This window comes from Diabrotica virgifera, chromosome 3 (assembly GCF_917563875.1).
Source record: "Diabrotica virgifera virgifera chromosome 3, PGI_DIABVI_V3a".
Taxonomy (NCBI): Eukaryota; Metazoa; Arthropoda; class Insecta; order Coleoptera; family Chrysomelidae; genus Diabrotica; species Diabrotica virgifera.
The window spans coordinates 171,309,419-171,332,869 of NC_065445.1; the positions used below are offsets into that span (position 1 = coordinate 171,309,419).

Below are 23,451 nucleotides of genomic sequence, written 5' to 3' on the forward strand. Positions count from 1 at the left end.
TATTATTTATCGCCAACCGTCACTAAAGTCATTCATTATTGTACTCATTTGCCCTCATTTGTGGCAGTAAAGTAACACATTATTGTACTGAAATAAGAATTTTACTTTACCTGCCGCGATTAATCGAGATTGAATGTAAGTGGTCGATGGTAGTAATCGGTTATTTATTTGAGTTAACTTAAAATTTATTTACTGTAATTAGTAAAATTATTGTACAAAATTTACGACATTGTTAATTAAATCTATGTCAAAAAGTGAAATTCCGTAGTATTTTGTAATTATATTCATATAAAATAAATAAAAATTTTACCGATTTAGTAATTAGTCAATATTGATAACTATCGATTAAAAATCGAAACCGGCCATCATGCAAAAGTCATCTGTCATTACTGCCATGCAATTTTTATTACGTCTAAAATTTAAAAACGTTCTTAAATTATTGTAAATTGTAAGTAAGTGTTAAAACCAATATCAAATTGTTAGCGATAAAATTTTGTATGCGCCACGTCAGTAAAGACTCTTTATCGAACTCGTCTCTTATTCGCCTCGCTCCCTAACGCTCGCTCTGCTCATAATGTCAGACTCGTTCGATAAAGAGTAACTTTACTGACTTGGTACATCAATAACTATTATTTTAAAGCAATTTAATCACAAAAACATAGCAATTAAAAAACAACAATAAAGTATTTATATTGAAACGTAATTGAATCTAGTTGTTTTAAAGACAATAGCATAAAAAATTTCAATGTGTAACGACGAATGATTAAACTGTTTTTTTTTTCTACAATCACTTGATAAAGAAGACTTTTTTGCTTGTCAATGGCAACGAAAAGTTAACTTTTACTGAGCACCGTCACTTTATCGCTCTAGTCTAGCCATAGAGGTATATATTAACATAGAGGGAGCCTACCTTCCGCGCTTCCTGACGACAAGATCTCAGGGACTGGTTTGCTGCATCTCCTTCTAACACATTGTATCGAGAATCTATAATGACATTCAGTGTGAATATAGGCACGGAAGAGGAGGACAACTGTAGCAGCTTTACTATGCGTAAGAGTGAAACAGCACTAATCCAAATAAAAAAGATGGTGTCGTCACTTCGCTCTGAATGACACTCTCTCTATGCTAATATTTAACTCTATGAGTCTAGCGCGTTAAGTTTGATTTTACGCTCGTCGTCCGTAGCAACCGTACAACCATACAATACAAACACATTGAACATTCAAACTGAAATATGACATTATAATGACAGATATAAAATAGTTAGAATAAAGTTAATGATTTAAAAATAGTTTCATTTTATAGTGATTGTAGAAAAAATGTTGTATGTATTACAAGCACAAAGTGACATTATTGCTTTCGAGTAATTACCGCTCTCCGCTACGCGTCGAGCGGTAACTCTTACTCTCAAGCAATAAGGTATCACTTTTCGCTCTTACTACATAAATAACTATTATTTATTTCTTTTTTGTTTTTTTCGTAGTTAGTGTTATCACCTCTAGTTCTTATGCAAGCTTCAATTTGCGTTGGCACGCTCCTAATCAAATTATCAACATTTTGTTGTGGTAGTTTGCTCTATTCTTCAAGAGCAGTTTATACTAGCCGTGCGTGTTGTCTATATTATCCCTGCAAGATCTAATTTTTCTTTTAAGCATATCCCACAGATACTCTATACTATAATGTTAAGCTCAGATGAGCAAGCAGGCCACTCCAAACAAGGCATATCTTCTACTTCAATGAAGTCTTTAGCCACTCTAATGGTATGTGGAGGTTCAATATCATGCACGAGTATTAAATTTTCTCCTGTTGTACCTCTCCAAAGCATAACTACAGGTTATCAACATACCTGTGAGCAGTTAAAGTTGATTGGATGATAATTAAAGGAGTTTTTTACGGATCACAATGCCTCTCCAGAACATTAACTTTCTCTTTTATATATGTGAACATATCTGACAGTTTTCGTTCTTGCTTATCTTCCTCAACCTTTAAGTACACGATTTCGTGGGTCATCTGACTTTACACAAATCTTGGCTTTTTCTGAAAATAGCACATTTTGTCAATTTTCAATGTTCCAGTTTTGGTGGTAAAGACACCAATTTAGGCGATCAATCTTGTGCTGCCTGGATAACTCAGGAACCCATAAATGTCTCCTGCTGTATACTTCTTGGCATGAACTCTTCTTCATATCGTTTAAACTGAAAGAGTTACACCTGTAGCTTCCAAAAGCTGTCTTTAGAGCTGCAGGTGACAAAATGGTTGGGTGCCTTCCAAATAATTGGACAATTAAACGATCGTGGCGACCCGTTATTACTTTTTGGCGACTTTCCCTGGCTTTATTTTTGAGCTTTCCTAATTCCTGTTCTTACCTAGCATAGGTTTTGGACAGAACGCCATACGTTACGCCTAGATCTGCAGCGATGTGCCTCTGAGATTACTTACTCCACAAGACTAATAATCTTTCCTCGCTGTAAGTCCTATAACCCCAAATAAGGCATATTTTCGTTTTTGGAAGCAAAAGTTAATATATTTATTTCCGTTCGATTTGCAACTCAAGCAAATAACCTATACTGTATCGAGCTGGACTATCTGTTTGTCTTCGCAACAATAACAAGTTTATTCAAAAGAAATAAATATTTATAATATAAATATTATAAATAATATAAATATTATACATGGTGAATCCATATAAGTTTGATTGTGTATATATAGGGTGAGGAAGATAAACGGCCTAATAAAAATATCTCGAAAACTAAAGGCAACGAAAATTAAAATGAAAGGGTTTTGAAGAGTGATCTATTTAATGAAAATATTTTCATGTGTTTGCTATTTCGGGTTATATCGGAAGTTGCTTATAACTTCGTTTTATTTAATAGGGCACCCTGTATATTTTTACATTTTTGGATTCTCCTCTATGCCTTGTTTCTTAATATATGAGTTTTTCTAATGTTATATGGGTAGTTTAAAAGATAATTACGTTTATTTTATTAATTTCGTAGCAAATTTCACACCCTGTAGAATTGTAGCAATTTGATATCAAAAACTCTGTTTATGTTCAAATGATTTTGAATATAGTCTACTATTGTTAAAAATTATTATCATAGCTAAATGTTGAATTTTAGCATACAGGTTTAGTTGAAACGCAGAAGTTCTGAGTTTTCTTAAATGGAACACCCTGTATTTTAGTATTGTAATGAAATGATTTTTTATGTTACTTTTTTATTTCGTAAGCCTTCCCTATACCTAACTGCTTTTTAATCCCACCAACAATCTTAACTAGGTATTTTGATAGCTCATTATTGGTAATTTTAAGGATCAGTCTAGATTGTATTTCTTTCCGAAAAATTATTTATGATTGAATATTTTCACGGCCAACCTAATAAAATTTCACGTAATTTTTGTTGCAATTTTTGTTTGGCTTGAATCACCAATAACTCAGAAATTAAAGCAGTTAAGTAAAGAGGATGCTTAATAAATTAAAAAAAGTTCCATAAAATATATTATACCACTACAACACTAAAATACAGGGTGTTCCGTTTAAGAAAATGCAGAAAATATTCGTTCCGAGTTTCGACAAACCCTGTATACTGAAATTAAAAATTTAGCTAAAATAGCAATTATTAACAATAGTAGACTATATTAAAAATCATTTGAACATAATTAGAGATTGTGATGTCAAACTACTACAATTCTATACAATTCTACAAGGTGTGAATGTTGCTACGAAATTAAGAAAATAACGTAATTATCTTATAAACTACCCTGTATAACTTTACAAAACCTCATATTTTAAGAAAGGAGACATCGAGGAGAATCCTAAAATGTAAAAATATACAGGGTGTTCCTTAAAAAAAAAAGTTATAAGCAACTTCCGGTATAACCGGATGTAGGAAATAGATGAATATATTTTCATTAAATAGATCACCCTTCAAATCCCTGTTATTCCAATAGTTGTAATTATATGAATCATAAATACTTACAAGTACTGCCATATTTGGTACAATAAGCTGATCGTTCTGACGGCCTTTGGTTAGCTCAGGCTTAAATACGTAATTCCTTTTTTCTTTATAGGAGATAGAGTTATCAGTTGGAAATTCCAAATCAACCCTTTCGAGATGTTCTCTAAAAATTTAAAAATCTTCGTATTACCAGTTTTAACAGCACTCGGATAAATGTGGTTAGAGAGGAAGGATTATGTTAGAGGAGATTAAGCGGAGATTTTTGCAGTTATTCGAGAGCGTCAGAAAAATCGTTAATACAGGAGAGTTCGTTAAGGGGGGCCCGAAAAAAAATCTATCTTTAGAAAAACTCGAAATTGTCAGATTAAGATAAGGTAAGTTAAATACATGCAGAACAGTGTATATGTCAAAAATATGATGGCTTTATAAAGAATAGGCACGGAAAGAGAACTTTTCAACACAGTAAAAAATAGGAAAACATCACACCTAGGCCACATACTGAGAAATAATAAGTACAAATATATGCTCAACTTATAGTGAAAGGAAAGATCGAGGTAAATAGAGGACAAGGAAGCTTCTATCGTGGCTAAGAAACATCCGACAATGGACAGGGCTAAATTTCGAACATAAAAACAGCTGACGACAAAGATGAGTTTTTGAAAATTGTAGTAACTAACCTCCATTGAGGAGAGTGTACTTTAAGAAGAATACGAAAAAATTATACCAGATGGGAGAAAATCAACTTAATAATCTGCTATGCAGACAATGAAACATTAATCTCTCAAAGTGAAGATGATTTACAACGTATGCTGCACCAGTTTAATATAACCGCCAGAAAATTTAGCATCCAGCTAATCCAGTAAGATGTAAATTAGAGATGGACGGTCAGAAAATAGAACAGACCACGGCGTTTAAATATCTCGGCATCACACTATCTAGCTACGGAAAGATCAAAGCAGAAGTGGAAGAACAAGTGAATAAAGCAAGCAGAGCCGCAGGTTGCCTGAATGAAACAATATGGAGAAATAAAAATATGAGAAAAGGAATGAAAGGTAGATTTTATAAAACAGTCACCAAACCAAATAATGACATACGCGGCAGAAACGCCACCTGATACAGAGAGGACAAAAAGAATTATAGAAACAGTAGATATGAGAACCCTTCGAAAAATCGATGGTAAGACACTATGGGATAGAGCTAAAAGTGCAGATATACGATGGAGATGCAGTCCGTACAACCTTTATAACTGGGAAAAAAACAGAAGAATAGAATGGAATTATCACATAAGCCGAATGACAACAAATAGAGTAGTTATGTAAGACGACGATATACGGTTCGTCAGTAGGAAGACGATCAGTGGGACGGCCATAAAAACGATGAAACGACAACTTACTGCAGGCACATTGAAAAAACACTCATGTCTACACAAAAATAAGACGAAGAAGGAGAAAAAGGAAAGAGAAAGAAGAATAAAATCAAGATAACTAATAATCGGAATGGGACGTTTCATCGCCGTCGGTTCATCGCTGCCTTTTTGATGCCGCCGATTCATCGCCAGTCCATTTCATCACCGTCCGTTTCATCGCCGTCCATTTCATCGCCAGTTAGTCAGTTGATTTTGTATTATGGGAGATGACACGACACGACGTTAAATTCAGTTCAAATCTTAAGTTCATAACTTAGCGATTAACTGACTGGCGATGAATCGGCCGGCGATGAATCTACCGGTGATGAATTGGCGGCATCGAAAGGGTGGCGATGAACTGGCGGCAATGAAACGTCCTAGACCCCTAATAAAAACTAAAAGTTTACTTACTCATATGCATAAGGTCCAACTTCTTCCAGGTGCAACTTCTCTGCATATCCTTCTCTAAAATCTTCTACATTCGTGTAGTTAAATATATACACGTTATATATCACATGTACTGATGGTTTTTTCCACATGTTAAACGTATCGGTATTATTTGAAAGAGCCATTTGCTAAATAATGAGAAAGGATGATAGTAACCCTGAATATAGATTAACTAAATAATAGTATATTATGCAACGAGCATTTAATGATGGTCATTATGAAGCGAGTATGAGAGGTACGAAACGAGCCGTATGCGGCGAGTACGAGCTTCATAATGATAATTAAATGCAAGTTGTATACGCTGTTTTTTCTATGATCATTCACAACAAAAAATATATTCAAATTTATTAATTTTGTAAGACAAACACATTAAGTAGTTTGTCAGTTTGACAGTTTGTTTACATATAGAAAACTGTCAATGCGTATTTATTTGACTCGCCATTGGTCACTGCGCGTGTACCACCTTTATCTCGAATGCCATATCGCGATTCTATTGGTTAAAAATCTGTATCTTAATGAAAATCTGTATCATAATGAAGTTCATTATGATACAGATAGTGACATCATAATTGATATATTATACGCTGTGAGCTCGTACGTAGAGGGGATATTTATAAATTCTCGAGCGCCAGTAGTGACAAGTCTGTAAACGTTTACCGGAAATTTGACGTAAATATCAAAGTGATTAATTTAAAATTAAAATTAAAAACTATAATTATAAAAAATATTAGTTGGTCAAAGCTGTGGTATATATTTTTACCTTATATATACTTACGTTTTAAATACGGAATTTACTTTTTTTAATGTTCCGTAATATGTAATTATAAATTAATCATGAATTAATCTATTAATCTTACCGCCATCTAGACGATAATTGTGTCCGAAAGTATCCGAAGTAATAAATTAATATTTCATCAATAGAACGTCAAGATGATTAGAAAAATCTTAAAAAAATCTATTACAATTTAATTACTTTTTAGCGTTGTAAATATTAAGCGATCACGATAAAATAATAAATTTAAAAATTACCGGTGAAAGTTGAATTAGTAACCGCTAGGAGCGACACCAGCGAAGCTCAGAGCGTATAGTATGAGAATAGAAAAAATCTGTTTTTATGAATTGGTTATAGCTTCACGATACGATACAATATCGATTAGTTTTAAGTATTGAGTATTATATTGGTTATGCCAACGAAGTATCGTATCGTGTATCGATATCGGCAATACTTCCTTATAAAAATATCGTATTGATATTGATATTGATTTCGATACGATATCGATACAATACTCGATAAGATACCGACGTCTTAAAAAAAATCTTAAAATACACAAGAAATAGGATAAATTACATTGTAACCTCATATATATTATCCTTCCAAGAGCTCTTCATCCATCTGTTTACACATATGAGTTCTTTTATACTATTATCTAAAGAGCATCTTTTATTCATTAGTACCTGCGCTGCTTCAGCAAAATACCACTCGACTGGTACGGACGTCTCTTGGACGACACACAAAATATCCCTAGCCAACCGAGGTAAAACAGGGAAAACACTACTATAAATATGATTTCCACCATATTAAAATATTTTTGTCTGGTTCAGGCCTTGTAGATTAAAGTATTTTTCAATTTCCTTTTCAAAAACATCGATATTTTCTAATGATTTTAAAAATAAAATATCGAAATTGATTGACTTGGTTCATCGGTGTTTGGATTCGTCGTCCTTTTTTAACGTTTCTTCTGAGGAGGCTCTTCGTCTCCGTTTTCATTACCAAATTTTTCATAATAAGTTTTATACAAACCTTTCAATTGTTTTAATGTTTCTTCTTTCATTTCATTTCCCCATTCAGTTAGGTCTAATCCATCAGCTTTGATTCTTGAATCAAGCACTAACGAGACGCAATATATCCAGTTGCATTTCGCATAGTAAGTACTTTATCCACTTATCTCTTCTTGTGCGTCTTATAATATATTTTTACAGTATAATAATATGCCTTGATGGAGGCAAGCGTATCGACAACGCAAGAGTTTTATTGATTTCAGATAATGAGTATCGTATCGACATTATTGCTAAGTTATGTATTGTATTGGTATCGTATTGATATTCGAGACGATATCAATATAATATCGATATTTTTAATGAATATCGTGAAAAGCTCTAGATTTGGAATTACTTTGTACTTACCGATACCAAAAAGTTGTCAAAAGATTCGGTAAACCACATCATTATTGTTCCAAGAAAACTCATTGAGAATAGAAGGGACAGACCAGCAGTAACTAAAAAAACAAGAACATTTTAAAAAAAAAATCAACAATAGAAATTAGATATGTACTCAAAAATGTCAGTATAACAATTCATAGTTTTATTTCCGAAGAACTTTTCATGATCATCATCATTTGGCTCTACAACTCTATGTGAGTCTTGGCCGCGTTTACTATTTCCCTCCATTGTTGTCGGTCCTGAGCAGCCATTTCCCATTGCTGTACTCCCAGTTTGCGTAGATCGCTGGCTACTGCGTCCTTCCATCTCTTTCTTGGGCGACCAACTGACCTTTTTCCATCGGGCCTTTCCCAGAATGTGGCGTTTAGAAATCTTTCGTCACTTGATCTTAGTACGTGACCCGCCCATCGTATTCTTATTGATTTAATGTAGCGTACTATGTTTTCATCTCCGTATATTGTCTGGAGTTCATCATTGTGTCTTCTTCTCCATTCTCCTGTTGTCTCTTCTCTGCAAGGCCCATAGATAGTCCGCAGTATCTTTCTTTCAAGTACCAGTAATTTTGTTGTTTCCCGCTGATTCAGAGTCCAGGTTTCGCTTCCATACGTTATTGTGGGACGAATTATTGTCTTATATACTCTTATTTTTGCTGGTCTTGAGAGTATTTTTGATTTAAGTAGGGTCCTTAACGAGTAATATGCCCTGTTTCCTGCAATAATACTGGCTGCCACGTCCTTTTCATAGTTATTTTCAGATGTTATGATCGCTCCCAAGTACTTAAATTCTTTGACGACTTCAAAATTGTATTCATTAATTGTTACGTTTTGTCTAACCCTTGGTCTTGGGTTCTTCGTAACCACCATGTACTTGGTCTTGTCCTCGTTGACCTTAAGACCAACTTCCTTGGCTCCATTCTCGAATAGGGTGAAAACTTCTTTTGCATATCTGGTGGATTGTGCAATTGTGTCCACGTTATCCGCAAAGGCTAATAGTATTTTTGATCCTTGGGCGGCAAATCCGTTTGTCAGTTGTGGCTGAGCTTTCCTTACTGCATGTGCCAGTGCGAAGTTAAACAGCAGGGGGGCGAGAGGATCTCCTTGTCTAAGTCCGGTGTCAATGAGGAATTCCTCCGACGTGTTGCTGCCAACTCTGATTCGTGCGGAAGCGTTCTCCGTGCTCACCTTTGCTAATCGTACCAGTTTTCCAGGTACTCCCATTTCTACCATAGTCTCCCACAATGCTTCTCTGCTAACAGAATCGTAAGCTTGCTTGAAATCCACGAAGATTTGGTGTACATCGCGGTTGAATTCCCAGTTTTTTTCCAACACCTGGCGTAGGACGAAGATCTGGTCTATAGTCGACCTTCCCGGTCTGAATCCGCTTTGGTAGTCGCCTATTATTTCCTCTGCGTATGGAGTTAATCTTCTAAACAGTATTATGGATATAATCTTGTATGTTGTATTAATTAACGATATTCCTCTATAGTTCCGACATATTTGTTTGTGTCCCTTCTTGTGAATAGGTATTATATGGCTTTCATGCCAGTGTTTCGGTATTTCTTCTCTTTCCCAGACTTCTCTTATAAGATGATATATCTGAAGATGTAGTTTGTCTCCCCCTTTTTTTAGTAGTTCCGCCTGTATGCCGTCTGGGCCTGGGGCTTTATGGTTTTTTAGGGACGAAATTGCGGACTTTACTTCAGCTAGTGTGGGCCCTGGTATTTCAGGTTCGGCTAACTGGTACTGTCTTTGTTGCCCTGTCGTTGTGGGGTTTTCTGTATTTAAGAGTTGCTCAAAATATTTTCTCCATTGGCGGCTTATCTCTTCGTCATCAGTGAGCAATTGTCCTGCATCGTCTTTTATAAATCTTGGGCTGTTGATCGTGTTGCCCGTCATTGTCTTTATGTCCCTATAAAACTGTCTAGACTGACCGGTTCTATGTTCCTCCTCGAGTTGCTGTATTCGTGCTTCTAGGTACTGTTTCTTTTTTCTTCTCAAAAGTCTTTTCGTTTGAGTGAGAACTTTTTTTTCGAAGAACTTTTAGTGAGATCTATTTTCTGGTTACACCTTCGTGGTTTCTATTAATTGCAAACTATATGAATGTTGGATTAAAAAAGACTGAAGTTGAGAAATCTATAATTTGCATCTCACTACCTGTCTATCCAATGTGGCAAAATTCCAACGAAAGTAGGTCTCGATACTCAGATAGGAGTAAAATTAATACAAAATAAAGTCGTCGTGAAACGAAAACAACAGGTGTATTATATTTTAATTTGTTCAGAAAGTGCCATAAACAATCTTACTAGTTTACTTCTTATTAGAAATCATCATAGATTGTATTATATGGATATCTCTGAACAAACTAAAAATATATACAGGGTGTTTGGTGAAGAATGGGCCATAGCTTAACCTTAGATCCCTGAGCTTAAAATAGGTCGATTTAAGCTAACTTACCTTAGTACAAAAGTTGATAATAAGCGAAATACAGGGTTCAAAATTAAAGTTTTACTTTATTTATTTTTGAATATTTCCTGACAGGCATGGGACAACAACACGAAATTTGGTAAGTGGTGCTGGTGTTGTACAGTCTACTAAATTATGTTAAACAAACGTTTCTGGCTACTACCAAGGCGTACGACGAAAGAAAGTGAATGGTTGACCTTTCCCAAAATCTACGCCACTGGCGGAATTGCTATTTTAGTGCAATTTTTTTATTATCCAATACTTTCTATGTAAAAAACATACTCCTCATTAGTAAAGATAAAGCCATTAGTTTTCGAGATAATTGGAGCTAAAAACGAAGGAGCATAATACATTAATCAAAATAAGTGTGCCTTTTCATTTTTAACTTCAAATATCTTGAAAACTAATGACTTTATCGTTACGAATGAAGAGTATATTATTTGCATAGAAAGTATTGGAGAATCTAAGAATTATGCTAAAGTAGCAGTTTCTTCAGTGGCGCAGAACTTGGGAAGGGTCAACCATTCACTTTACCCTGTCGTACGCCTCTGGTAGTAGCCAGAAACGATTGTCAAAATATTAAAAGTATTATTTTTTTTAAATAATTTATTGTTTATTAAAACTTTAAGAAATATGCGTGGCCGGTATTATAAAACTATTTGACATATCCTTATGGTACTTGGCAGAAAGTGTAGGTACTGTACACCCTACTAAATTATGTTAAATGATCGTTTGTGGTTAATACCAGAGACGTACGACAGGGGAAAGTGAATGGTTGACCCTTCCCAAGTTCTACGCCACTGATGAAACTGCTATTTTACCATAATTTTTAGATTCTCCAATACTTTCTATGCAAATAATATTATACTCTTCATTCGTAACGATAAAGTCATTAGTTTTCGAGATATTTGAAGTTAAAAATGAAAAGACACACTTATTTTGATTAGTGTATTATGCTCCTTCGCTTTTAGCTTCAAATATCTCGAAAACTAATGGCTTTATCGTTACAAATGAAGAGTATGTTTTTTACATAGAAAGTATTGCGTAATCAAAAAATTGCACTAAAATAGCAATTACGCCAGTGGCGTAGAATTTGGGAAAGGTCAACCATTCATGTTCCCCCGTCGTACGCCTCTGGTAGTAGCCAGAAACGTTTGCTCCACACAGTTTAGTATACTGTACAATATCAGCACCACTTACCAAATTTCGTGTTGTTGTCTCATGCCGGTCAGGAAATATTCAAAAATAAATAAAATAATAGTTTAATTTTGACACCCTGTATTTCGCTTATTATCAACTTTTGTACTAAGGTAAGTTAGCTTAAATCGACATATTTTAACCTTAGCAACCTAAGGTTAAGCTATCGCCCATACTTTACCAAACATACTGTATTCGGCCTTTTAAGTATTTCTTGCATTTCCCACTTTTTTTATAATAGTTTTTTCTATGTGGTAATCTAACTTTGTACATAAGTTCCAACTTTATTTGTTGTTCTTATGGACCATAATAATTATGGTCTAATTTAGCCACCAGATCAGATAGAATTTTTTACCGCCATTATATCGGCGAGTAAGGCACAGATACATGTTAACCGTGGACAAGGCATACTGAGCAAAAAAGAGTAACGCGAGGCAGTCGATCGGTGGTCTATCTATCTCTTTTTACTAAGCGATATCGCTCATAAGACGGACAAAGATGGCTAGACCACTCAAAATTAATATTGGCCAATGGCGTCCTTGATATCGGCGTTACACCTCGATGCATTGAGTGGCATATAACTAGCCTCGTCTATGGTTAACATGTCTCTGGTAAGGCACCACCTTTTGGCAAGTGGTAGTTTTCACGCATTAATTATTTGATTGTTTGACATATAGTGAAAATAAAAGAACTCTTCTTGAATGTGAGTAGTTTTCTTTCCAGACAGTATTGTGTTTGCTTTCTTTCGTTACACATAATAAAGACGACTCGTGTACTTGGCGAATAATGGTTAATTGCGTATATTTGCCATGTCGTGTGGGTGGGTTACTATAAAGTAAATCGTTATAGTAAAATACCGGCTAGCCTAACCTAACCTAAGGAATTCAAATAAAACGGTATTAACCCGGGAGGTATTAAACGGTATTAAAAATATAACATATTACCCTTTTTCGTAATAACTTGATGAAAAACTTTGAAACATAATTTTCCACTCGTAAGTGCCTCGAGGAAAGGTGTAGTAATGCGTAAAGTGTATTAAAAAATTTTTTTTTTCTTCTTCTTCTTCTTTTTCTACTTTTTGTAGAATTTATGGCTTTGGTGAGAACCAATTAGCATTAATAATTGTTAAAAATAATATTTCTAACATAACAAGTAAATAAAAATACTATAAAATAAAATTTTCTTTTTGTTGTAAATTCGAATTTATATTCGTATTGTGAGATAAAATCTAACGCGCGACTTCTGACGTGACAGAAGTGAGCGTGACTGTTCCCGGGTTAACAAAGTCATTAATTAACGTAAAATTAATTAAACACGTATATTTTCGAGAAAACTATAATTATTAATTAACTTATGTACTAACAACACGCATCAATAATTACCCAATTGTTACTAATTTTCTACTAGACAAATCTAAACAAAGATAAGTTTACTCTAATGGTACGTATTCACCCAGATTTAGTTGTTTTTGATAATCTCGAAAAATTGTTGACAAATTGACAAATATACACTTTCCTGATAACCTCCGTGTCTAGACAGAGTGTTATAAGCCAGACATAACAGACCCTTCGATCTTAAGTATTCAACACATCCTAGTTCAAAATAATGAAACATCTAAAATACAATATAGATGGGACTGTATCGTCGCCCCCGTTAGCGAAATTATTCCGATTCTGTTTTTTTGCACAAACTTACTTAAAAAGAGGTCCTTATAACAAATCCACAGGGTGCCAGGCGGTGCCGTGGTCACAATTTTTTTAAGCAAATTCACAAAAATAATTTTTTCATTTCTACCAAATTTTTTGTAGATAATTTGGGTAATTCCGAACCAAAAAGATCTCTTTCGATTTTTCTGTATAATTGATTGTTTTCGATTTATAATTATTCTTCTTCTTGTAGTGCCTATCCGTTTCGGATGTTGGCGACCATCATGGCAATCTGTACTTTGCACACTGCTGGTCTGAAAAGATTTGTAGTGGTTGTGTTGAACCACGTACGTAGATTTTTCAGCCACGAAATCCTTCGCCTTCCTGGTCCTCGCTTTCCCTCTACTTTTCCCTGTAAGACCAGTTGCAGCAGTCCATATCTTTCACTGTTCCTCATGACGTGACCGAGGTATTCGATTTTGGCTGTTTTTATTCTGATTAACAGCTCTTTTTCTTTTTGCATTCTCAGCAAAACACCCTCATTAGTAATTATAATTATAAGTGATTTAAAATTTGAAAAATGCGAAATTAGCCATTTTCAAGGCTTAATGACTCGATTAAAAATTATATTATGAAAGTCAGAAAGTGATCAAAGCAAAGTTTAAAACCATTCCTTCAAGATTCTGAAGAAAATTGTGTCATTATTTTATTACAAAGCTGTTATTTTTAATTATGTATTAACAATTAACGCTATAGTCCAGGCTGTATCGTGGCCCCGTTAGCGAAATTATTTCGATAAGATTATTCTGCACAAAGTTACTTAAAAAGAGGTCCTTATAATAAATCTACAGGGCGCCAGGCGGTGCTGTGGTCGAAAAATTGTTTAAACAATTTTATTTAAACAAATTCACAAAAATAATTTTTTCACTTCGAACAAATTTTTTTTTGATAATTTGGGTCATTCTGAGCAAAACAGCTTTCTTGTGATTTTTCTCTAAAATTGATTGTTGTCGAGTTATACTCGATACACTTAGTTATTAAACCTTAATTTTCAAATATTAAATCGCGTATAACTCGACAACAATCAATTTTAGAGAAAAATCACAAGAGACCTTTTTTACTCAGAATGATCCAAGTTATATAAAATAAAGGGCCTAGCCGGGTAAGATGATGAAAAGTGCCCCCAACTCAATTCGAATTCCATATAGGTCACCGTTTAGCATATATAGTGAAACTAACTTTCTGAAATTTTTAGCCCCCTAGGTGGTCACGTGACCCACCTAGAGCCTAATTAGGGTTTTTAGGTTTTTATTTTTATCTCAGCCGCATCGAAAACTAGCGAAAAGCTTTAAATAAAAAAGTTGTAAGCTTCAAAAAGATCTGTCCGAAATTCTTTTTTTTTAATTTTAGGCGGGAAATTTAAATTTTAGAACGATTTTAAAATTTTAAATGAGTATAAAAAAATAACTAAGACATTCGTTTTCACTAAAAAATATATAACGTGTATTTTTGCATAATATTTCACACTGAATTTTTTCAAATTAAAATTGGTGAAACGCACCTTTAAAAATAAAAAACCGCATTTTTCCGGTTTTTGTTTTGTTTTTTGATACAATTCTGTAGCCTAGTTTCAAAGATGGCCAACTCCATTTAGCAAAATTTTCAGTATAGGCAAAAAACTGTTTAAACTACTTCCACAGAATTGGTACTGTTGAATTTTTTTTTATTGATTAATAATTATTTCCAGAGCATCCTGGAATAATAATATTTATGCTTTTTACTGTAGTTAAAGGGATATTTAACGTTGAAATATGGAGTTGGCCATGTTTGTAACCAACATGTGGAGATAGTCGTTTTTGTCACCAAAAATATTGCTGATGGTGTCGCTCAAACTTGAATTATTTGGGAAACTGTAGTTTTGTTCGCCACTGACAATTACTGACTTTTGTTTCTTGGTCAAAATTAACTTTTTGACTTGTGAAATTTTGATGTGAAGATTTGCTAGGTCTTTAACACAGTTTTTAGCTTCTGACTTCCAATCTTGGTTGGTCCAGTCTTTTCCTAAAAGTTTGACTGTCCCATGCTTACTAAACTCTGAATGATACTCTTCAAGCTGCACAATTATATCTCTTTTATTTACACTTATGAGTGACCCGTAACAGGAAACACAAGCTCCACTGTTGTGACTGAAGTTTTAGTCCTGTGCAGCAAAGCAATGCACATCGTTAATACAATACTATTCTTGTTTTGGCCTGGACACCCATCAGCTACCAGCCTTAAGGGGTTTTTTCCTTCAAAGTAACCAGATTTAGATCTGCACTCAAGTTCTTCAAATACAGCAGAGGCTATTTCATTCGAAGACTTTTTCATTTCGTGTTCGGCCCAAGAGTAAATTGATACATTTTCTTTGCGTAATGCTTCGGTTCCAGTAGAACATCCAGAAACTATCGTCAGATTATAGCAGTATAACTTTCTTGAATAGTACACATCTGATCTGGGAGTTTTGGCACAGGCATATTTTTTTGCATATCGTACGACATTATAGCAACATTAGGTTCATCTTTTTTCAAAAGGTTAAAAAACCCTTTAGCACGAGTAGTGTGAACAGTGTACTCTGCTTTAAGCGTTTGCAATATTGGCTCATTTTTTTCAACTTTAATTTTTTCTTTGTAATGAAGACAGGTTGAACACACATCTGTCCAAAGACTTTTAAAGCTAATGTCGAACCTAGTACGAATATGTGTCGAAAAAACGACTCTTTAACTTTAAATTAGTAAAACTTTAAAATAATATACAATAAAACAACACCAATCACAACACACCAGAATAGCTCAGTTTACTGCTATCTTCTGTTTCACCTAAGGCGGTGAAGTCACGTGACAGAATGAAGCCATCTGATTGGTGCTTTGTGGAGATGGCTGTTTTTGTCACCAACATATTTCAGAGCCGGCCGATTTTGTAACCAAGGGTACTATTCAAATGCAGTTTTAAAATTGTTCTGGCCATTTTTGACATCAAAACTCTTTAGATTTGGATTCCTCGTGTTATTTTACACAAGAAACAGTCAACTTTTGAATTTTCAAAAAATGGAGTTGGCCATCTTTGAAACTAGGCTACAGAATTTTATACATATTTTTCAAAAAAGGTAACACCGTGACTAGAATAGGTAAAAAACTAAAAAATAATTGGAGTTTGCTTAATAAAAATTTTTTGTAATGCCATCCATTTTCAAAATTCAGGGCGTTGAAGAAAATAAAATGTTACACATTTTTTACGATTTTGCCGAAACTACTGGCAACATTGTAATAAAATTTGGCGAGTTTTAAGAGATAGTTGTTGTGCATTTTTTGACGTACAATTAAGAATTTTATATTTATTATTGGCTCGCATAGGGGTAATGGTCTGAACTTTTAAAGAAAAAAGATAGTACGCCACTGACATATTTCAAACTAACAATCGTTTTTGAATTCCTCGCTCAATTTGTGACAAAAAATCTATCTTCCCATTTTTTCATACGACGCGCGACGCGCCATTTTTATTCAAAAAATAAAACATCTTAACCCTTACAAAGTATTCGAACTTCTATGAAATAAAATAGTAGTTTCTACATAAACTCGTACATCCATTATAAAAACTAATCGGAATACTTTGGAAGCGTTAAGATATTTTATTTTTTGCAGCAAAACGGCGCCTCGTATGAAAAAATGAGAAGATAGTTTTTTTATTGCAAATTGAACGAGGAATTCAAAAATGATTGTTAGTTTGAAATATGTCAGCGGCGTACTATCTTTTTTTCTTTGAAAAGTTCAGACCATTACCCCTAAGCGTGCCAATGATGAATATCAAATCCTTAATTGTATGTCAAAACATGAACAATAACTACCTCTTAAAACCCGCCACGTTTTATTACAATGTTGCCAGTAGTTTCGGCAAAATCGTAAAAAATGTGTAAAATTTTGTTTTCTTCAACGCCCTGTATCTTGAAAATGGATGGCGTTACAAAAAATTTTTATTAAGCAAACCCCAATTATTTTTCAGTTTTTTACTTACTCCAGTGACGGTGTTACCTTTTTTGAAAAATATGTAAGTATAAAATTGTATCAAAAAACGAAAAAAAAAACCGAAAAAATGAGGTTTTTTATTTTTAAAAGTGCGTTTCACCAATTTAAAAAATTGGAAAAAATTCAGGGTAAAACATTATGCAAAAATACACGTTATATATTTTTTTCGTGAAAACGAATATTTTAGTTATTTTTTTATACTCATAAAATTTTAAAATTGTTCTAAAATTTAAATTTCCCGCCAAATACTAAAAAAACAAATTTTTTCGGACACAACTTTTTAAAGCTTACACCTTTTTTATTTAAAGTTTTTCGCTAGTTCTCGATGCGGCTGAGATAAAAAATAAAAACACAAAAAGCCTAATTAGGCTCTAGGTGGGTCACATGACCACCTAGGGGGATAAAAATTTCAGAAAGTGAGTTTCACTATATATGCTAAACGGTGACCTATATGCAATTCGAATCGAGTTGGGGGCACTTTTCATCATCTTACCCGGCTAGACCCTTTGCTAGAAACAGAAAAATTATTTTTGTGAATTTGTTTAAAAAAATTTTTTAAACAATTTTTTGACCAAGGTACCGCCTGGCACCCTGTAAATTTGTTATAAGGATCCCTTTTTGAGTAACTTTGTGTAAAAAAATCTAATCGAAATAATTTCGCTAACGGAAGCGACGATATAGCCTTGACTGTAGCGCTAATTGTTAATAATTACATAACAGCTTTGTAATACAATAATGACAAAAATTTCTTCAGAATCTTGAAGGAGGGGTTCTAAACTTTGATTTGGTCACTTTTTGACTTTCATAATAACAATTTTTAATCGAGTTATTAAGCCTTAAATATGGCCATTTTCGCATTTTTCAAATTTTAAATCGCGTATAACTCGACAACAATCAATTTTACAGAAAAATTACAAGATACCTCTTTTTTGTTCAGAATGATCCAAATTATCTAAAAAAAAAATTGTTGAAAATTAAAAAATTATTTTTGTGAATTTGTTTAAAAAAATTGTTAATTTTTCGACCATGGTACCGCCTGGCACCCTGTGGATTTGTTATAAGGGCCTCTTTTTGAGTAAGTTTGTGCAAAAAAATCGAATCGGAATAATTTCGCTAACGCTAGCGACGATACAGCCCGCTATAATATTCGGCAAAATCAAAAGTATGTACCGAAAATGATGTATTTAATATAATATGGATATAATAAATAAGTTGGGATGTTGTGCAATTTTATGTAAATTGCATATTTTGCATGAACTCTTTATAAAATTTAGTGCATAGTGCGTTATGTAAACTTTGGTGCATATAGTTATTTCGTTCCTCTAGTTACATGAAATAAATATTTTTATTTTTTTTCATACTTTTTTTAATATACCACTATTATACTATCAATATACCAATACTATTCAATATAATTATGTTTATACGGGGTTCAGGATTAAGATTAAGATTATACAGGGTGGAGGGACCGCAGACGTTCGGATACAATTAGCGTCTCTTTGCAAAGACAATGACGTCGACTTTGCAAAGTAACAAGGCACTTACTCAACATACACACCACACATGACACTAGGTACCTAACTGCAAAAATTCACCGTACCTACCATGCCAATGGCCATTACTTGTCGAGGCATTAGCTAAATAAAAAAAAAAGTTATACAGGGTGTTTCATTGGCAAACGGAAATACTTGAATGGTGAATAGAGGTCACTGAAGCGTTACTAGATATACTACACTTATTGCATCACCGATTTTTATAACCGAATTACAGGGTGTTTTATCGATTTTGTCCATTTATTTCTGAATCCATAACTTTAGAACCACGCAGTATATTTTTTTGATCTTTGGTACACACATGTCTCAGTTAGAACCCAAACGACCCAAGTACTAATAGAAAAATCGAGGTCCAGATTAGCAAAAAATATGAAGTCGTTGTGACCTTGAAACAATAAGAATTAAAGCACTTTTTGGGGAAAACTCATTACAACTTTTTTAAAGTGTTTAAACACAGCTTTATTTTTGTTTTATAAAAAACCCATCAGAATTACTGAAAAGATCACGGTGACCCAACTGGCACCTAGACTATTATATTGACTATTGACCACTAATTTTGTTAAACGTCACCTAACGACTACCATCTAATGACATAAAACGATTATTAGTTTTTCGTTTAGTAAATATTCAAACGATATTAATATTGATATTCATTTATTTAATATTGTAATAAAAAAATGTTATTTGCGTCAGTTAGGATGTTAATAGTAAAAGAACTGGAATTAGTTAAAACGAATGAGATATATTTATAAATTTTTTGAGGTGTTGAATAATACAGAAACTATTTATAGATTGAAACATTATTACACAAATTCTATTTTGGGATTTAAATTGATGTCGGTAAAGTCAGCAGCACCATTTTATAAGACCGAATTCCGACTAAGACTATAATTTATTGCTAATTTATTGCTAATTTATCACCGGAAGAAAAAAATTATTGCTGTAGCCATTTCCGAGAAACAGTGGGTGCTGCTAGTTTACGGTGAAGCTAGCAGCACCCACCCTATATCTCGACAATGAAAAGGAGTACAGGAGCCATTTTAACGGTATATCTTATTGCTAATTCATTGCTCTTGATTGGTATATTAACCAATCCTGAAAAACTACCCCATCATACCCTAGCAATACCTAAATTAGCAATAAATTAGCAATAAATTATAGTCTTAGTCGGAATTCGGTCTTATGAAATGGTGCTGCTAACTTTACCGACATTTTAAATTGTGATGAAACTGAGAAATCAGGGTAGAAAATCATGTTGAAGCAGTAAAGAGCTTCATATAGACTGCTCGTCAAAATTTAAGGGTATTGGTATTCCAATACAGTTTTTTCTATCGAAAAAATTTTTAGTTATTTATTATCGAAAAACTTTTGAGTTGGTAGATTTTTAATACAAAAGATATACAGTGATATTAATTTATTTTATAATAAGTAATTTTTATCATTTTCATTTGAATATTTTTTTAAGCATTTTCTGATAATATGCCTAACTTTTGATGAAGTTTATCATAAAATCTCGTGTATTTTTTGTTTGCTCATATAGTCCTCTGTAACAAATTGTCCAAAGTGATGTCAATCCGAAAAAAAATGCACCTCAACCTTGCACAATAATCGCGCACATTTTAGACCAGATCAATAAATTTAAGTACCTGGTATGTTGGATCGACAACAGCCTAAATCATAATCTAGAAATTAGATCGAAAATGGAACAGGCCAGAAAATCTTTTCAAAAAATCAAAAGACTGCTATACTTATGTGATTCTCAAATAAAATTCAAAATTCATCTACGTTTATCAAAATGCTTCTAATAAGAACAGCTGAAGACAGAGAAGAGTTTGCAATTATAGTAGCCAACCTCCATTGAAAAGAGGGCATTTTAATGAGAAGAAACAGTAACTTTAAACTTTTATCACATTGCAAAAAAGTTTAGAATTTATTATTTTTCAATTCAAAAATATTTTTTAATTATTGAACGACTTTCTTTTGTCGTTAAGCTACATAAGATATAGCGTCACACAGGTCAGCTACATTAACAATAAAAATAAGAGATTTTTGTGTACCAAAATATAAATTATTATCAGTATGTTGAAAACTGTATGGTGTTATCAATTTTTCGGGTCAACAACAGACCTTTAATTTTGAGACCTCTGTTAACACTGGAATTGCCAATAATAATTGCAAAACTTCGGTTGCAAACAGTTTATATGCAAAAATATAATTATTTAAACAATAACTGCAAAGTAAAGTATTGCAATAGATACACAAGACAGTAGAGATTGTCTACGAATAACATGTATGTTAGATTCAATTGTATGCAAATATTTTGTCAAAAATAAACTGGAGTCTTTTCAAAATATCTAAAATATTTACAGGTGCTTTAAAATCTAACAATGGAGTGGGTGCTGCTTTCATGCTCAATTCAAATAAACATCTGTTTCAGCTTTCTCCCCACTGTAACATTAGGTTTGTTCCAACTCGATAAAAAACCGTTCTTGAATCGTTACGCGCATGCGCAATAACGAATAATTATGCGCAGTAACACATTTTTCGTTACTGCGCGGTTCACGAACCGTTTAAGAACGGTTTTGTATCGAGTTGGAACAAACCTATTATATTATATAAGTACAGTCGAATTATTCGCTAGAAAACGATAGAATCATAGCTTTTATGTGAATTCCTTTCCATATGGCTATTTCCAAAAATAAAGATGTAGACTTAGCACTTGCAGGACCAATCTTTTATTATCAACAGCAAGGACCAAGGGGGACAATAAATGTCCACACATATTTAATCAAAAACGTGCTTCTTTATTAAAACTTATTTGAAAATAACACAATTAAAAAGTATAGGTATCCCTAGACGTTAACGGAACAATTAACATATAAAAATTTATAATTTACCCAGTCTTCGGCTTCAGTGGAATTGTCATCGTCTCCAGACATAAACATTTGGGTTCTTCATGTGCTTACAGTACAGCATATATACATACTTCTGGCATTTTGAACAAACTATGGGCGTTTTTTCCAATTTATTGGTATTTTCTCTTTTAGAATTTGATAATTTGTAACATGAATAGGGATGTTCACAAAAAATTAAAAAGTCATTTCCAGAATGAACTGGGAATACCTTTGGAAGATATGAGAGGACACAAGTATGATAGTGGGGCAAACATGGAAGAGAAAAACTTGGGAGTTCAAAACAGAATTTTGAAAATAATGAATCCTAGAGCATTTTTTATCCCATGTTCTAGCCATTCACTTAACTTAGTCGTGAACGATGCTGCTAAAGCCTCACAGTTTGCAGTTTCTTTCTTTTCCTTAGTGACAAAAATTTACAACTTTTTTCAGCATCTATTCATCGTTGAACTATTCTAAAAAATCAAATCCGTGATTTTACTTTTCTTTGCTCTTTGGTAATATGGCATGACATTTTACTTCACATCAACGTAGTTGTGTATGTAGAGTATTGATATGGGGGCGTATCAAGCTATCAGTTTATTAGAAAAATCGGAAATCCGTTTTAACTCATCAAAAATAAAAATTGAGAACCCCAAAAACTGGCACAGTAATAGCCAGAAAGATGAAAGTGAAAAGACAATTTGGCCATGAGGCTGAAGATGAAAGTATGGACCTAAATCCTGAGACACGATAAAAAGTTGACTTCTATTTAAAAAGTATAGACACAGCCGTTAATGAATTAAGTGATAGATTTCAGCAAATTAAGTGCCATGGTGAAATTGTTGAGCTTTTGGATATACCAAGGAGGGGCGGCAAAATTCCTAGGGCATAACTAGACCCAAACCCAGACATCCAAATTGAAAGTTATCCTTCAACACCAAATTGTTCTATATGGTCCACATATTTTTCAGTCAAAATTTACCATTTTAAGCGTGTAGTTGGGGGAGAGTGGGGGAGAAGTCGGCAAATTAGTAGTTTTTACGTTTTTTGTCAATATTTCTAAACCTAGGCAGTTTATCGTGAACAATATTTTATACAAAAAAGTTCTACATTAAATTTGAAACGAAAATTTTACTGTTGGAAAGATATTCATGCGACATTGTCCATAAAAAGTTCATAGTGGGTTTCTTCGTACAAGAGATTTATATGCCCTAGGCCTGTAGAAGCCTCTTAAAGGTGATGTAGCTGACGTTCCTACAAGGGCTTATCAGTAACATACCACCGACCATTAAAATAGCAAATTATATTAAGAAAATACAATCCTGTTAAAAAATTAGTTTCCTCATTAATAATATTAAAATTTTTCAAAAAAATGTAAAAAATATGGAAAACCTTCACTTTACACCATCGGTAACTCCGGAACCGTTGATTTTAGAACAATTATGCGTAGAATCTTTTTCGTTTCGAATTTAATGTAGAACATTTTTGTATAGAATATTGTTCACGTTAAACCGCTTACGATTAGAAATATTGACGAAAATCGTAAAAAACTACTAATATACCGACTTCTCCCCTCCCCCTCTCCCATATCCGAAAACTTTTAGGGTCGA

The 23,451-nt window shown here is 33.4% G+C and overlaps 1 protein-coding gene across 2 annotated transcripts in view; it reads right to left on the reverse strand.

The window, feature by feature from the left end:
- LOC126881394 (scavenger receptor class B member 1-like) overlaps window positions 1–23,451 on the reverse strand; it is a 66,782-nt gene that overhangs the window by 15,929 nt on the left and 27,402 nt on the right. For both annotated transcript variants that reach the window (XM_050645646.1, XM_050645647.1), the window contains exons 2-4: window positions 7,993–8,084; window positions 5,773–5,936; window positions 3,978–4,119 (exon numbers count right to left, since the gene is read on the reverse strand). In XM_050645646.1, coding sequence (XP_050501603.1) covers window positions 3,978–4,119; window positions 5,773–5,936; window positions 7,993–8,084 — 398 coding nt within the window. The remainder of the gene's footprint in view (window positions 1–3,977; window positions 4,120–5,772; window positions 5,937–7,992; window positions 8,085–23,451) is intronic.